The 17,810-nt window shown below is 32.3% G+C and overlaps 2 protein-coding genes across 12 annotated transcripts in view; one reads left to right on the top strand and one right to left on the bottom strand.

The window, feature by feature from the left end:
- Positions 1–17,810, bottom strand: part of LOC139809424 (14 kDa phosphohistidine phosphatase) — an 80,900-nt gene that overhangs the window by 50,319 nt on the left and 12,771 nt on the right. The gene's annotated exons all lie outside the window — the stretch shown is intronic.
- LOC139809422 (phosrestin-2) overlaps positions 1–17,810 on the top strand; it is a 58,386-nt gene that overhangs the window by 29,252 nt on the left and 11,324 nt on the right. For all 10 annotated transcript variants that reach the window (XM_071772310.1, XM_071772303.1, XM_071772309.1 and 7 more), the window contains 5 exons: positions 887–940; positions 6,151–6,289; positions 6,977–7,129; positions 16,012–16,159; positions 17,498–17,698. In XM_071772310.1, the coding sequence (XP_071628411.1) occupies positions 887–940; positions 6,151–6,289; positions 6,977–7,129; positions 16,012–16,159; positions 17,498–17,698 (695 nt within the window). The remainder of the gene's footprint in view (positions 1–886; positions 941–6,150; positions 6,290–6,976; positions 7,130–16,011; positions 16,160–17,497; positions 17,699–17,810) is intronic.

Genomic DNA, 17,810 nt, shown 5'->3' with positions numbered 1-17,810 from the left:
TATTTATTTAATTTTTTTTCCGCACAAAAACGGCACAAAACCGCGACTATTTTGCACGACGCAAAACTATCATGGCAACCTACAATTAAAACGGCAACAAATTACGAACTTGCATAACTCGCTTACAGTGTAAACCGCACGTTTTAACTTATTAATTAAAATCACACGTACGTCGCCTCGTTTGAACAATTTTACAACGATTTTCACGCGAACTTTTTACAAAAATAATTAAAAAGTCAGCTCCTTATATAATTAAAGCTACATAAAACTTGTTTGAATTGTTTCGGAGCAATATAAGAAGTGGTATCGGAGAAATAAAAAGTGTAGGTATAGAAAATTATATAAATGTCAAATTTATAAAATTTGAAAAACAAAAAAAAATCTTTCCGATCTAAAAGAAAAAAACGTTTCTTTCTTACGTGACTTGAAGTGTTACATAATCCTTCGATGAATATAAAGCATTTAAAATAAATTACCTTCTGTCTGTGCTCTCTAATGGCAAATACAAATCAAAACACAAATATAAATATCTCCATGCAATCCCTGTAAAAACGTGACTAGTATAGATTGCTATGGGACGTGTCGCACTTTTCCAGTTTCCAACAACCGAGAAACGTGGGAGGAATAAACAAGCCGGCACGATACTACTGTTGGCAAATGAAATGTCAACAATTGAGATTGCTCCCCCAATTTAACTCCGACCGATCAATGCCAATAATTTTGCAATGGTAAATAAATCATATCGCGTCAACTAAAATATTTACATGCTCTTTCCGTGATAAATGCAAAAAATTCATAATTTTTTATAGTTTTCATACATTCACCTACGTTCAAAATAAATGTAGTCTTCCAATAAGTAACACCCCTCGTTTCTTCTGTATTTCAGAAAAATCGATACAAGCCCGGATCACATATCGGATGTCACATTCAGCAGTCAAAGGTAATATGTTATTAGATTTGATTATAAATAATTATTATGAATCGTAATCTTTTCACATTATATCTCATTTTTGTAATTCTAATGAAAAATTAGTAAAGTATCAAAAAATACTATTTGTATAACACATGCATCTGCTATACACTGTACATTTATATTTTTCACATATAATTTTCTTTACCTTTAAATGTAATAAACGATTTTTACCTTATGTTTAGATTTGTTATTTATTAATTAGAAAGAATCTTATCTTTTATTTAAAATCTATTATCTTAATTTATTATTTAGAATCTAAATTTAGCGAACTAAAATCGTGACGAAAATTTCTCAGAAATAATTACTGTAAATAACAAAAAACGCAACAAACTATCTAAATTCACATAATGCTCAACAAAAATGCATGGTGATAATAAGAGCTGATAGTTAATAATTTATAGTTTTAATATTATTTAATACACACAGCTCTAACAAAAATTTAATATAGATACGCTTACCTATGTATCTCATTTATACAATATGATTAAAAGCTGGAAAATTGAATAATTAAAGTCATGAGAAATCCTTGATCCGATTATTCTGGGCGTATTTGTGGCTTATTCGGTGGGAAGAGGAAAAGTATTATTGGATCTTCAAGGTCTGGATAATTCGCTTAAAAAAGTCTAAAGGGATGATACCTTAAATACATAGAATTTGATCATTTTACACAGTGACAAAGAGGAAAACTTTTTTCAAGTAATGTTATCTGTTTTCAACGAAAATATATGTAAGATAGTAAAAAAATCGTAAACGCGCAAAGTTTTGGTGTCAGACTGCATATACAAATGCATACACGGTAAAAAACATTTTGTATTTTGTGTGGATTTTTCTATATACCCATGTAGAAATTTTTGTGTTAAATTTTTAACATATACTTGTATTAATGTAACATATTGTCATTGTGTTATTTTGATTTTGCTGCGTTAAGTTAATATTCACCGTTTCTAAGAGTTAAAATAATTATATTCATATGTAAATGCATGAATTCTTTTGTTAGTGACATCTTTTATAATGTTAAAATAAACATCTAAATTGTGTTAATTCTTATAAGAGTTTCCATCTGTTAAATCGACATGTTTCTTTACGTTATATATTATAAAGAAATATCGCTGTCTTTGATTTTTTATAAAAAAAAGAGAAGAAAAAATAACATTTAATCTAAAAATAGCATTTTATTCTTTTCTAATTTTAATTAAATTTAACATTATAAATATGTTAATTTACCATAAACTTTACTTCCAGATAGCCTTCCAGATATTATATTTATATAAAATGCATTAAATATCAATATACTACGTTTCTGACTACAGGGCACGTATTAAGTAATTTTTTGGAATTGATTCCGATCGGAATTGTTTAGTTATTTCCTAGATTTTTATTGAGTTTTCTAGCAAAAATAATTCCGATCGGAATTAATTTTGAAAAGTTCCATAACACGTGCCTAGCAATGATATATTTATATCTCTAGTTTCGTTTGTTAAGATCTTTCGAATTCAACTGTCATTTTAGACTAAATAAACGTTGACACAGAAAGTAAATAAGGTAGTTGTATCACGATAGTATTAGTCAAAAATAATGGTCACACTGCAATACGATAATGTACGGAAAACTCTATTTATCTGTGTAAAACCTTTGACTGAGCTTGTTCTGTTTTTACTGTTTTTACTTGCGTCAGTAATGTCAGTATATCATCAAGATTAGCTCGCGACGCTCGCGTTAGTATGCTATCGAGGTTATTTTGAATAGAATAGAAGAAATAGAAGCAACAATGTCTGTTGAACGTTACAAAGGAAGATTAATGAGATAAAAAGTATTGAAGAAAAGACTTTAGCGGCAATGAACTACGCATATATATCTAATCTTCATATGCGCAGTGTTACAAGATCTTTACAGAGGTTAGCTGTCGTATGCGTCCATCGCTATGAGAAATTGCGTACTTTGTGTAACGATTGCTTCAAAACTAGATAGACAATGGTCTTGTACTTTTGTACTTTGTTTGTATATTTTGACAAGTCTCTTTGTCATCTCTTTGTTTTTTCATTAAAATCGTATGAGTAGTTTGATCGCTACAATTACAAACGTGATATAGGAAGCCGTTTTCGTTCTACGATACATGTAAAAAGTGCTATGTTTGATTTCCATTATTTCAACTTTGGTATAGTCAAGCTTTTTCTATTTGCACGTGTGTGTAGAGCGTGTTTACATTAATATGATGTTCAAATTTTAAAAAATTCCTATGAAAATGGGTTTTGCGATACAACTACCTTAAACAAAATAGAAAAAAAATATCTAGTTCAATCAAGGCAAACTTTCGATTCTGTTTCAAGTCAAAACATTTTAGCGAAAAGCTTTCGCTTCGAATAAAAGTATAATTGTTTTTCTCTCTGAACTCTATGCTTCAGACATTTTTTTATTACACGCATGTTTTGGACGTACGTTATATTTCACGCTTTTAAAAAATGCTTCTATTATTTAACTATTCAGTTGTACAACTTGCTCGTTCGTATTTTATTTTGCTTTGAAGCGCGCATTTCTGTTTTTCAGCTGCATGTCACTTGTGCTACCGAAACACGAAAAAACAATCTAAAACACGATAAAATAAAAATCTTTTTTTTTATTCGGGGTTATTCAATGTATGCCTATAGTCTTACTGACAATAGTAACAGAGTCAATCCTATATAAATATATGTTTATTAACCCTTAAATACCACCCGGGGTCCAGCGGACCCCAGACCCTTTAGAATGAAATGTTTTCAAATGTTCTTGCCAAAAATAGAGCTCATGCTCCCATTGATGATAGTTGAGTGATTGACCTACCCGTTTGTACACTTAGCAGTACTCAGTTTACTTAATTTTTTATACTATGTTGAAATTGAAATTTTAACAATATAAGCATTTTATTCTCTTTTCTAAGCCTTGAACAACATTGAAAATAATTTTCATAACTAAATATCAAAAAATCAATGAGTAAGGAGACATTTTAATATGACGATCTTTTCTTAAAGATAACATAAATTCTGCTATCGTTTATTTATACTTAATTAAATAATATTAAGGGAGAGAAATTCCACACTGATGCGAGAAAAGAGCATCAAAAAGAATTCCAACTAAAAACATCTAATAGAATCTCCGTGAAATGAAGTCAGTTCGTCGTAAATCTTGTTTTAACGCGCCGTGACAAGCAAGCATCTTTCAAACACTTCTACAATAAGTACTTATACGTACAACCACACCGGGTAAAGTTTGATTAATACGCACGGTGGTTTCAGACCTCGTATTTAATTTAAAAACAAGATTTCCGTCAAAGTAACGGGATAAAATGCAGTACAGAAGAATCTATTTCGGAGTTTAATTTAAAAAACGTTACAAATACCATGAGCATTCTAAGGTAGCATTAATTAACGTCTCGCTTCGTTAGAAAGATCGCCAGTAACGCTTAATGACACGCACACCATAAGATATTGATCGCACATATTATGCAATCGTACGTACTAAAGTATCGATCGTTAATGTTAATCCTCCTATTTCTGCTAATATTCTTGTTTATTGTTCAACAATTATTTAAACTTTAAGCACAAACTTTAATTTTGAAAATAAAACTAAATTATTTTAATTTTTTTTTCTATTTTGTGCATTGAGAAAGATTAACAATGAATTGGTAAAGACTAAGGATCTTGCAATCAGTAATTAAAGATTTCAATTTTACTTTGTCCTACTAGTATCAAGCATAATACGCATACGCACATGGTAATATAGCCTAAATTCATTATCTACCAATAAGCCTAGAGAGAATGTAATCTTAGTTGCCATTCTCGAATGCGTACTGACACAAACGGCATCATCAGGGCACTTGAGATAAGAGTCTTAGCTAACTATTATCAACTAACCGGGATGCCAAACATCATTGTTAAATTAGTACAAAAGTCGTTAAATATCACAAAGAGAGGCCCTAATTATGCGAAGCAAAATGCAGACAAATAATTCCACGAACACGAATCATTAATTTTAATTACTTGTTGCTTTTGAACGATTATTCGAATAAATTCGCAAAGCCGATGATCAGCAAAGCCATTGTTAATTGCTGTCGCGTATTAAATAATAGAGAGGATGATAACGCGTACGTGGGTGCGCTTTGTACAATCATTATCTCGTGAAAAAGATGCCAAAATCAAATGCGTATCTTGTTGTAGCAATACAGTCGATCGCGTTTAAATAAGCATATTTATTCAGCATACGCGAGCGCATTACGCATTTGACGATATGCCACTGTATATAGTAACTAATGAATGCAACTGATATCGAGCGGCATGCAGGCACGCAGGTAAAATCCCGGTAAAATTGATAGCTCGCTTGATAAATGTTAAAGGGAATAAAGCGGATCAAACCTACGTCAATCCGTATTACAATCAGTAGTAACTGCTCTAATTGTAAGCCAGAAGCGACTTCGCCATAAGATGAATTAATCGATAAATTGTCTCGGACAAGTGCAAAGACTCTCGACACGCTGAGACAACAAACTAATGATATAATGAATCTCTGCCGAAAGTTTTGGTAGATTATAGGATTTGCGATACTTCTGTGAAAAACATTGCGTTAGCCTTTCTGTACATCCTTTATGTATCCTATTCCTTATCTACTTTATAGATTGTTGTATTTTACAAAAAAACTGTATACCGTGTACAAATTTAATTTTCTAGCTGCTACGCGTCAGTATAGTGGTTTCCCACTAATTTGATTCCTTAGAACGAAACGCCACTACAGTTTTTCACTAAACGCTTTTTTTCAGACAAAATGTCACATTAGTGACTCTTTTTACGTCTCGTCGTTATTAAGAATGTCCAATCGCATTCCGCAATTGACCTGTGCATACAGAACGGTACGGCTCCGCATCAGCCATAACCAAAGGATTTTAACTCTCATTAAACATTTTTTTAGATGCAAAAGAAGACACTGTGTCTTTTTGTTTTTGAATGTTCAAGCTACAAATCCAATGAATAAATTTGCATTTACAACACATTTCGTACGTCATCGCAGCATTAAACCCTTTCTAACTTTTCTTCAACTGAAACGAAGAATTATATGAATTTTAATATTCTACGAAATTTAATTTAAATACTATTTGGATCTAATCCTTCAAATTTATCTTCTTTTAACATAAAATATTTTCTGATCTGCAGGGTATACAAGAAAACCTCGCCGAATAATAAATTGACACTTTACTTAGCCAGCAGAGATATTATCGTCAGTGAAGCCATCAATGACAACAAACTTCTAGGTGTCCTCTTAGTTGATCCCGACTATGTGCGCGAAAAGAAGGTAAGATATATACCTTCGTCTTATGAAACAAAACAAATTACAAATATTTCTTTATTTTTATACCAATTTTATAACTGTTAGAATGCTTATCGAGAAAAGACACAGTCACATACAAAATATAAATCTAGTAAACCCCTTTTTACAACTTGTTTTCAGAACTGTATAACATTTACAAGAAACTCGATATATATATATATTAAAAAAACTGCTGGGACTAAGACTATCGGATCTTGAAATGTGAAGTTCAATGACTGAAATAAGCTTTTCGAACTCATAAAGCATCTTACTTAGTTATAAGTAATGTTAAATCTACTGGAAAGTTTCTTCTGACGTATCGTTCGATCGGAGTTAATTAAAGTTGGATTGTGAGCGATTCCAATTCTCACAATATAGGAAAAGGAAAAAAAGATGAAGGATTGGACTATACCATATTTCTTGTGCCAACATCTTGACACGCTCGCTTACTCATTTTCAATGAGATAATATATCTTGGAATATTCCTAGTACATTTAAACACATATTTTACGTACACAACGGCGTTTTAACATTTGTAATTTTTTTGTAATAATCTCCGACGGGATGTAAAAGAAGAATTTTTGTTATAAAATAATTTAAGTGAAAAGTTGTAGATCCATCACGATTATGTACATATTATCCTAAAAACAAGCCGAATTGTTATTTTTATAGGTATTCGGTCAAGTGACGCTGACTTTCCGTTACGGAAGAGAGGACGAAGAAGTAATGGGCTTGAAATTTTGCAATGAGGCGATGATGTGTCTGGCCCAACTGTACCCATCCTACGTGGGAGCTCATCATCTGGAAACTAAGAGCCCATTACAGGTTGGTATGCAAATTGTTACAATAAAATCGACCATCACTAGTCACAGATTACGACATAGGGTAAAAGATGGCCAACCTACGTTCTTTCAATCTAGCTCATCGCCATGAAACATCGGATGAACATGGGTTGGCCATCTTTCCTGTGTGGCCATCTTACCCGGGTTTACCCTACTAATGCAAGAATCGCACGTTCTCGTTAAATATTATTTCTAAAATAACGATTTCTTTTTTTATTTTATCATTTTTTTCACTATACAATGTATTATATTGAAAGATCTCGAGCTTGAAAAATGTGAGCGAAAATATCGGTGATAATAAAAGAAAGTAAATTCACGAATCAGTTCGTCGTGAGTCGCGGCGATTTTCGTACGATCTTAGTACTCGCTATTCATATACACATGTTGAAACTCGCATCATCGTTACGAGCACAGATGTATTCATAGCGTGTCTTAACTGCGCGACGTGAAATATAGACCAATATACTTCAAGGATTTAGGTTACAGTATGAGTGCAATTTATGCTTTCCTTGATTAAACTATCGCTGTGTATAGAAACTGTGATTTGTAGGAACTCCATAATTAGTCCGACCGTCCTGTCTAACGATACAATGATTAGGATATCGATATAATAATATCGTCGACTGTACTTAATAGAGAAATAAGTATGCACACTCTCTCAACTCACTACACGATTACAGAATTTCAAGCACCCTGCATTTCGCGATGCCCTACGCTGCAATTTCGAAGCAATGCATTTCGAACAGGACATTGGATGCAATCAGGGGATGTCTCGGCACTAGTAGATATTGATAATCTCCCTAAGCACTTTGCAAGAAAGATGAAGACGGTGAAATGATAAATGAATTTCCGACTACACAAATCGTATTATATCTTCGTAAAACTTTATTATGCGAATGAAAACTCCTTAATTATCTTCGTGCATTCTAAAAGCAATCTGATTTAATTTTGTTCAAACTTTGAAGTGGCATAAAAAAAACTTTTCGTATAACAATAAATAAACTGACGTAAAATATACATTTTTGTGTCTATATAATGAAAAATTTAATCTATCGAAAATATACTGGTTAAAATATATACCTAAAAAATATCGATCACACAACAAGCGATTTAAAACACTCACGCGATATCGAATATATCACGCTATATTGGGAACGCTCAATCACGTTTCCGTATCGAGCACGCAAAACTATTTTTGCGAACTGCCAATTAAATCTTGCAACTTCAAAAGCTGTCTCGCTTATTTCTTTGCCGCGTCTGATTTTTATAGGCACACAAATCGTACGCGTAACCGGTCCCGCAAGCGAAATTCAGCGCTACGCGATCATAAAATTTTGAATTCGGGTACAACGACATCGCTGATTGCGCCATCATCCTACAATGCATTCTGGTTTAACGTACAGAGAAACAAAAATAATTTTATGCTTTTAAGTTAACCTTGCAGGAACGCGATACACAAACGTTGCAAAATTTGAAACGGAAAAAAATATACGAAATAATAAAGCAAAAAATAAAAGACACAAACATTATTTGTAAAAACAAACAGATTCCTTTTGGAATCATACTAACTGATTCTTAATAGATATTTCTAAATTGAAAAAAATAGAAATAAACTTGCTTCTATTTAATGTAATATAATTCTTCTGATAAACAATAATGATTAAACTCAATACATATTAGAACTATAGAAACTATTAATGAACAATACCGTATTGAACTATTTATATCATAAGATCGATAAAAGAGTAAAAAAGCATTAAAAGACTTTTAAAATAATGTGTCACTTAATCCCTGTTGCCATTTAAGATTGCCATTTAAGATTGCCATTTAAGAAAGAGTTGCTTTCCCGCTTAGGGAGTTAGTTCCAAGTAGGTGAATTTATGACGAAGACCTGTCTCCCTCGCAAATCGACTTATCTCGGGGTTTTTCGGAAAAATCGCTAGATTCTAAAATAATCCTGGTGGACACTTTTCGTTGGGACACCCAATATACCCAAATACCCAATAAAGCAAATTGTAAGTGAGATTTTAACAATATTTTCACAATTAGTTTTCGACAATACGATTTATTGCAACGCATTAATCTATAACGTCTTAAAAAATCTAGATGATATGAAAAACTAAAAGGAACATGAGAGATCAGAGAATTTCTCTGATCTGTATCTGAATCACATTTCCGAACGGAGCTATCCTGCAACTAATCCCCATTCCAACTATACCATAAACCTAACCATCTCCACTCCAACTAAGCATCTCATCGTCTTGCAGGCAATTAATATTAATACGGCATAAAAAAGATAAATAAGGCTTTCATATGGTATTTCTCAACAATGGTACATCAAAATAATACGGTGCGAAATAAGTTCTTTGATTACGCTTGACCAATAAGAACCTATCGCAAACGTGTCACGTTTGTATCAACTGGATACTTTCTGGATATCTTGACGAGGGTAGATGTTGGAGGAGACCGAAATTCTCTGTGAAACTGAAGAACCCATAACGCACTGTCAAAGCCATGTGAAAAATTCTCTTCACGAGCGAAACTAAAAAGGATCAACCGGTGAAAATCTCTTTGCAGTTTTCATAGCGTCAAAACACGTCTCTTGTAAAATTATAAAAAGTGAGATTTCTATCGGATTTAGCTACACTGAAAAATTATATATCTTAGGTCAAACAAAGACTAATGTGATCAACGAAACCATAATTACTTAGAAGATATTAAACTACAATTTACTAGATAATCTCCTTGTAACTCTCACTGCCGCAAATATGTACAAATAATATTGATGTCAAAATAAAATCCTGTGACTATAACTTTAATATAGATTATATAAATCAGTGACTCTATTATTTAAACTTACAATTAGATATAAAAATGATATTTTTCATCATGTATTAATAATACGCCGACGTAATTAAAGTAAAGTAAGGCCTTTTTAAAAGACCTAAGTTGATCTTGTTTCACATTAAAATAACTACTGACACGCTCTTTTATCACAGCGCACAATTAACCAGCTAAAAATGATATTCGTACGCACGAAGTATTTTTCGTAAAAATAAGAGATAAATTCGCGAATATATTATTGGAAAATCTCGTAGCTTGTAAATTATAAAATCGTCAAATATATACGTTAAATATGAATACGTATCTCTTTTTCAAATATTATTTTGTATAATTTTCATATTAATTTTCGATGTACCGTGAAAATGGTTTAACAAAAGTCTGTTTCAATCACGTTAATTATTATTAGATTGATGTTCATAATATTACACAATGTACATTTACACGATAAAATCCTTTGAAAATGTAGATATATGAATGTACATTGCTGCAAAATAAATTCATTTAGAAAATTACCATTATCCGATTAATGAAAAACAGAGAAAGGTGACGTAAAAAGTTTCAGTAAAACAAGATATGTGCAATCACGTGAACTGTCACGCAAAATAATGAAAAATATATACATATTTCTCAATTCGAGAAAATTTCAAGTTATATCTAGTATTGAAAAAAGTAGGATATCACCGCAGTTGTCTCCAGGACACAATGCCAGCCATGGAGTGCATTGTAAAAAAATACTTTGACAAATAAAATACACATAAACATGTAATTTTCTTACTAGTATCGTATTTGTCTTATAATATTTATCGCACATATAAGATCGATGCTTTATTTTTGCTCTTGAATAAATTAAAAATCGCTAATGATCAAATCTAAATTTGTACCTAATTTCCATAATAAAATCATAATGTATAGACAGTATAAGTATAATACTATACTATACTGCCATTTAGTTAAACAAAATTCACGCATTTTATTACTATACTATGTATATTCTTACAGATAACTATTCTCCTTCGAATTTCAAGTAAAGTTCATTTTAAGAAATTTTTAAATAGAGACGTGGTTCCAAAAATACACGATATCAAAAATTGCAATAAATGATAATATTGATAATCTTCCTCGATATTTTCACCAAGGAAAAATTGATTCCAAATGTATTATAAATATATTCCGCGATATATTCTTTAAGAATATTTACTGTTATTCACAAAATTGCCAATTCAGGTCAAAATTGCGTATTATCGGCAGCGATCGATAATGTCAAAAGAATGCTACGATTGAATTTTCGTTAAGGACTAGGGCTCTCGAAGGAGAGTGGAAAATCTGAAATCTTCGCCAAAGAATCGCGTTCGCCAAAGGAAATCTGAAATCTTCAGCGGAAGAGCACGCTACTCCTCGAGTACGCTACAAAATCATTCCTCGCGGCAACGCGGCCTTGACCTCGACCTACGACAGAAGGTTTCGCAGGCTGCCGTGAAAATTATTTATCGCGCCCTCGGCTCTTCCTACGTGAGCATTCGACAATGAGCGCGATCTCAATTCCAGGATCGATCCGAAGATAAACGCGACATGCACAGAAAATGCCTTGCTACCTCGAGAGAGAAACTGCATCGGGCGAATAAAAGCACGCGAAATATCGGAAACACATACACATGCGTTCAGCCATCTGATGGAAAACGCTGTCTGTGTACGTTACACTGGAGGTAATCAACGCGATGGAATTTTAAAGACTGATCGCGTTAGGCTTATCGAGAATGAAGTCGCGGCATTGCACTCGAAAGAGAATAAAATTGTGACGATGCGTACAAATGTTGCCCGTTATAGAATATCAAGGGGAAAAAAAAACTTTCGGGTCACGTTGAACGTCAAAATGTCACGAGTTCCATGCATGTGTACATCACCGTATTTCCCTCTGCACGACAGACGGTCGGCAAGCCAAAGAAATAAATTGCAGTTAGCCACGTTCTGGGACGGAAAAAAAAAATTCGTGAAAATACGGCCAGAGTATGTGTGAATGTCGCTTTTTTTCCTTTTTTATCAGCGAATGCGCTTCCCTGTTGGTCAAGCCCCACAATAACCGCGGTGAGATAACAGTTCTCCAAAGCGGCGAGACATAAAATGTAATTAATATTCATTCTATTTCTACATTTCATAAATATTGTTATTTTTATCCACGTTTCAAGCTCATCATAATTATGATAAAATAATAAAAATGTTACGCCGCACAAAAACTATCAATAATAATTACTGATACATGAACTCCGTTAGCGTTTTAATCAAGCCACGACTTTGAAGATAAGAAAGGTCTGTCGGAAAAGAACTTGAGGATATTTCTGCGGTATAAAATCGGAACTTCTCTCTCAGAGAAGGATACGTCGAATCAATATGCATTGTGAGCTTGTTGTATGCACATTCCACGAAAGAAATCCTTGTTGAAATAGGTCATGATATAAGAGGATCGGTCGAATTTCGAATATCACAGAAAATACATAACCAATGCTCATTAATATGTGACTTGAATATTTCAATAGCAGCACTTACGGGAAACATAACATGTGCACCATGATAACGCATAACAACGCATCATTCTATGCTATAATATATCCAAAACCGACGTAATTATGCTAATACGATACGTAATATTCATTAGAACAAATAACATTAATACATTATCATTCACGAATGCTTCATGCGTTTGTTATCTTACAATTAGTAAACAATAATTTGAAATAATAGCGATATATACTACTGCCTCCAAGTATCTTTATATGTATTATTGCTTGTTTTGTATTTATTTTTTATCTGGACGTTTTCTGAAGTTATATTATCTTTTTGTAAAATACAGATTGCATATTCCTATATTTAGAAACTATTTTGGTAAACCAAAATTGAAAATAGTTATGTTTTCCGTTTTTTAATAAAGGATTTTATATTTGGTAGCAAAATTTTAACTTTGGCAACAAAAAATAAAATGATTTTTCAAGTAATCGATATGAGATATAATCATTTATATAAATCCACCATTTTTCTCCTTCCCGTATAAAATTTTCCACAAATAATACAATCAACGAAAAAAGGATTTTGCTTCAATGATACTCAACTGTTCCAAATTCTTACATTCTTCCGAAGAAAATTAGAATCGTAAGTACTTCGGCACTCTCGAATCTAAATCCGTATCTCATGATCGTATTTCCTTCTTCATTCAAGGACTCCGAACGATAAACGCGTACTTCACATCGCGTTTTCTTTATAATAGTAAGTTCATCACGTTGAATCTTAAAATAACAGCATTGTGAAAAGACGAGAGAGATTCCTAAACTCTATACAAAAAAATCAGGTAAAATGTCGTAACTGGATTTGACCCTCGTTTGGCAAGGAACTGACCTTGGCCCGCATTTTCCTTCGCGAAGATAGTATATCCTTCGTTTTATTATCACGCGCGTTCACGCGTACACCGCGCCGATTCGCTATCGCGAATCCTTGAACTGATGGAACAGAAAAGCCAGTACGCGCTGCCTCCTAATCCGACTCGGAATTATCTTTGCGCGCAGATGTTCCTTAGACACGGTACTTACAGTGACTCGAAGGACGCGGGGAGAGAATCGAATTTAAACCGAAAACAAATATACGTACGTTATACGACATTATACTTTCGTATAATTCGAGAGAAAGTGCGAAAGCGAGATGTACGGTAACCCATTATTATCATGTTAATGAGGTACTCCTTGACAAATTTAAAACCAATATTTCAGCTAAACAGTCGAGGAAAATCATCATTTATCATAAATGTCAAATTGTCAATATTAAATATCAATAATGTGTGTTGACAACTGGACACAATTTACACAAATTTGTTGTAGTAGAGATCATTTGAGTTTAAAATAACGATTAAAGTGTTACTTATTTTTTAATGCCTGGAAAAATCGTTTATTTTTCAGTCGTATATTTATTTATATTTGACAGCTATATTGATGTTCCTCGATATTTAAAAAAAGATCAATTTCAAAACTGTCTATACGTATTCATTGCTATTAATGTGCGATTTAAACATGCGATAGAATATTTTCTCTCTAAATTCCTTAATCCCACGAGCATACGGTGAAACCGTATGCAAGTGACATATGACACTTTTCCAAAAAGATAATTACGTTGATGATTGCTACGCTTGGGAATTTGAACTACGTAATTACTGGTGCTAATGAATGTCTTTTAGGAAAAAGAACGAACGCAAGACTCCTTGCTTGAGGCGATAAAAAAAGAAACTGTTGACATCATGCACATGTGTAACACTTGAAAGTGCCAAGGTTTATTTCTGTCATTTAAATTTCGGAAAACATTTTCTTTATGTTTACGAATCGCTTAATTTCGATCAATTTTAACAATTAAAATTGCCAGAGTGAAGAATATTAAGTATAATATCATAGCAAACCTTTTAGATGTGTTTCATTCAATCATCGCATATAAAACAAATGTTATATAACAGCGACAATGTATTTATGGATTTATGCCAATTTGCCGTATCCAATATGTCAGTATGTCCGATTTTCACGTAAAATTTTTATTGTTTGTTATGTACGTCTAGTTTACAACACATTTGAATTAATTGGAATATGAAAAATGGTAGAATATTTATTTTTAAAATATGTAAATCATATATTACACCTAAAAAGGTATGCAAATTGTATATTAACCTTTAAAGAACGGGCAAGTTTTTTTCATGACTTTTTATGATTTTTATTTCTAATTTCCATATATTTGTTAAAGTGTTATACTAAGAAAAATAAACGATCCTCGTGAAGCCTAAAAATAGGCTTCCCGTCCTCTAAATATTTTGAGTACGTCTTTTTACTTGTATATATACAATTTCTCTATATAAAAGATTATTTGAATTAAATTCACATTTAAAATATTGTATAAGCTCGTACAAAACAAATCTTTTGAAGCATTTTTTTTTTTACTTTCTACTTCTCGAAATCGATTCACAAAAATTTTAAGTACTTATAGACGACAATTTTTAACGCCCATCTAAAGATCAATTTTCATATTTCATTTTGTAATTCGGTAATCATATCCATAATACTCATACCTACATTTACAGATCCGCAAAGTTCTCGATGGCATTATTATTCACTTGAACATATATAAATACCTAATTAGTTATGTTTAATTTTGATAATAAATCCGCAGAATAAATTGATGTTTATTTATATATATAAATTCGAATATATACAATATATATATGTATATATATATATATATATATATATATATATATATGTAATATAATCAGCTATTTTTTTATTTAAAAATGAGAATGACAGTGCCTTTGTAAAAATCGCATACGTGATATTTCATACGTATAATAAAATTTATATTGATAAATATCGATGTGGCAAATTAACAATATTTGTTGTTTTCATAAATGTTATTTCAAATATATAATACGCCTCGCTGAAAGTTTTTTCAGCATTTTATTTTTCAATCTTTATCCTCGTTGAAAACTTTTTAAATGAAAGATCGTTATATAGCATCCCGGCCTTTTATTCATGTTTTCAATATAATGTACTTTATAAAATATATACAACAGAATATAGAACGTATGATAATCTATATTCCGCGTATAAAATCTCAACAAAAAAAATCCTGCAGATTATCGATAAATCTCCTTATCTTCAATATAAATACATACATGAACAAGAATTTGAAATTTCTTTAAATCAGAAATGTCGCTTAAATAAAAGTTCTTTTCAACAACATAATATAGATAGCTCTGTTATAATTTTTTTATGTACGTTTAAAGTAGATGCGCGTAATCAAAATATTTTTCTAACGTGTAAATGGTGATTGTTCGTATCTCCAAATTGCGTAAAAATATTTTCTTTTCGTCGACTCTATCTCGACGAGAAATCTGTATACGAATTATCACGTCGTGGAGGAGCGCCACAATTTTTCTAACAATTACCTAATGGAAAGTGCAAAGAGAAATTGAAATATATTGAACCGAGACCTTTCTTTTTACAGGAAGCACTTATCAAAAGATTAGGACCTAATGCACACGCGTTCACCATAGAAATTCCCTCATTCGCCCCACCATCCGTGCAACTGGTACCAGCTAAAGAATACAATGGCCCACCTATAGGTAACAGCTACGACGTCAGAGTTTACGTTGGTGAGTGAAAAAAGCTTGTCGATTTTCTCGGGCTTTATTTCCTCGGTCTCGACGAATGCACGTATGCACTTCGAATAAAAAACAATGGCGTACCGCAACTCGAAGCGAGGTGTAATTACGAACGTTCGTGAACGAAGTAGGAATAATAAATGTATTTACGAACGAAGGGAATGTATTTTCCATCTCCCGGACACACAATTACGCAGGAATAAGAATTCGAAGCATCTCTATCGAACAACAGAGGACTTTCTGTTTACAGTCGATTCGAGGCGTGGAAAAAATAAACATTTCTTAATAAATTTCTCATAAAAGATTTTAAAATTTATTTCTGTTCCAAGTATTATATAAAGCCATCTCAAATAGTTCTATAATTAGTTTCTTAGAGTTCTATAGAGTTTCTATTATATAAAAATCTTCACTCTTACAAGAAAACGTGCGGAAGTGTCCCCCTGCTCCGATTTTGATGAGCTTTTAATATGTTGCTTTCTAGACGAAAATAAGGAACACGTATTTTTTAATACGTGCTCATACGCATATTTAGTATGAAATACCCCTTCGAAAAAAATCGGCTTTTCTCTTTCGGGCGAATAAAAAAAAAATATATAATATATATATATAAAAGATAGAAAAAATTTTTTTAAACAAAAATTGAATGGTTTGAAGAGCACTTTATAATAATAACAAAATAAAATTTTTTTATTTTTATTAAAAAATGAAAATTATTTTAAAGTACTCTTCAAACCATTCAACTTTTGTTTAAAAAATTATTTTTCTATCTTTTATAGTTTCAGAGATATTCGGCCCAAAAGCACTACAAAAAATAAGTGTGTTTGACGTGCGTTTAACGTGTGTGGAAATAAAACATAATAGGCTTGTGTTGATATTACACACTTATTCGTTCTGCAACGCACATAAGCGTGTAGTTTCAACATAGTTAGAAGGTGCAATGTACACACTTTCTCGAAGCAATATCAGCAACACGTTAATTCGAACACACATAAAGCGTGTTGAATCAATACGCGCAATACTATACGATGCGACACACGTTGATAATAACACACGAGTGAAAATAACACGGAAAAAAGTAACACAGTTTAAGCGTGTTAAGGAGGTTGATTGCCGTCTGCCCAACTACAATCACGCAATAATTCCTAAGAAAAAGAATAACTCTTGAATCTAAAAATATATACCAAGTCTTAATTTCTAACATAAATTCAACAGCAATATATTTTTCCCGAGAAATCTGTTCAACTTTTCGCGACGATAAATTCGTGAATTGACTCGCGTTTACCATGCACCAGCTTTATATCCCATCGTTAACATTTCGGTGAATTTTAGCGGAACGGGCGGACGAACGATTGCATCGTAAAACCACCGTCAGAATGGGCATTCGAGTGATTCAGCGAGCCAAGAAGCCGCCCTTACCCTCGACGACTATGTACAGTGTGCCTCTCTCTCAAGAACCATCAACTGGCTCGAGAATTCAAGAATCCAAAACAAGAGTGGCGTTAGCGGAAAATGAGATCATTGAGGACGATGGTTGGTCACGATTAACGAGACACGACGTACATTATTAACATAGATTCACTTGTCATTAAACTTCAAGCTCTAGTTACTGCTATTCCCATGTCACATCTATAAGTATACCTGT

This window comes from Temnothorax longispinosus, chromosome 3 (assembly GCF_030848805.1).
Source record: "Temnothorax longispinosus isolate EJ_2023e chromosome 3, Tlon_JGU_v1, whole genome shotgun sequence".
In the NCBI taxonomy this organism is placed as follows: Eukaryota; Metazoa; Arthropoda; class Insecta; order Hymenoptera; family Formicidae; genus Temnothorax; species Temnothorax longispinosus.
The sequence above is the reverse complement of the archived record's forward strand: the minus strand, read 5'-3'. Positions and strand labels throughout refer to the sequence as shown.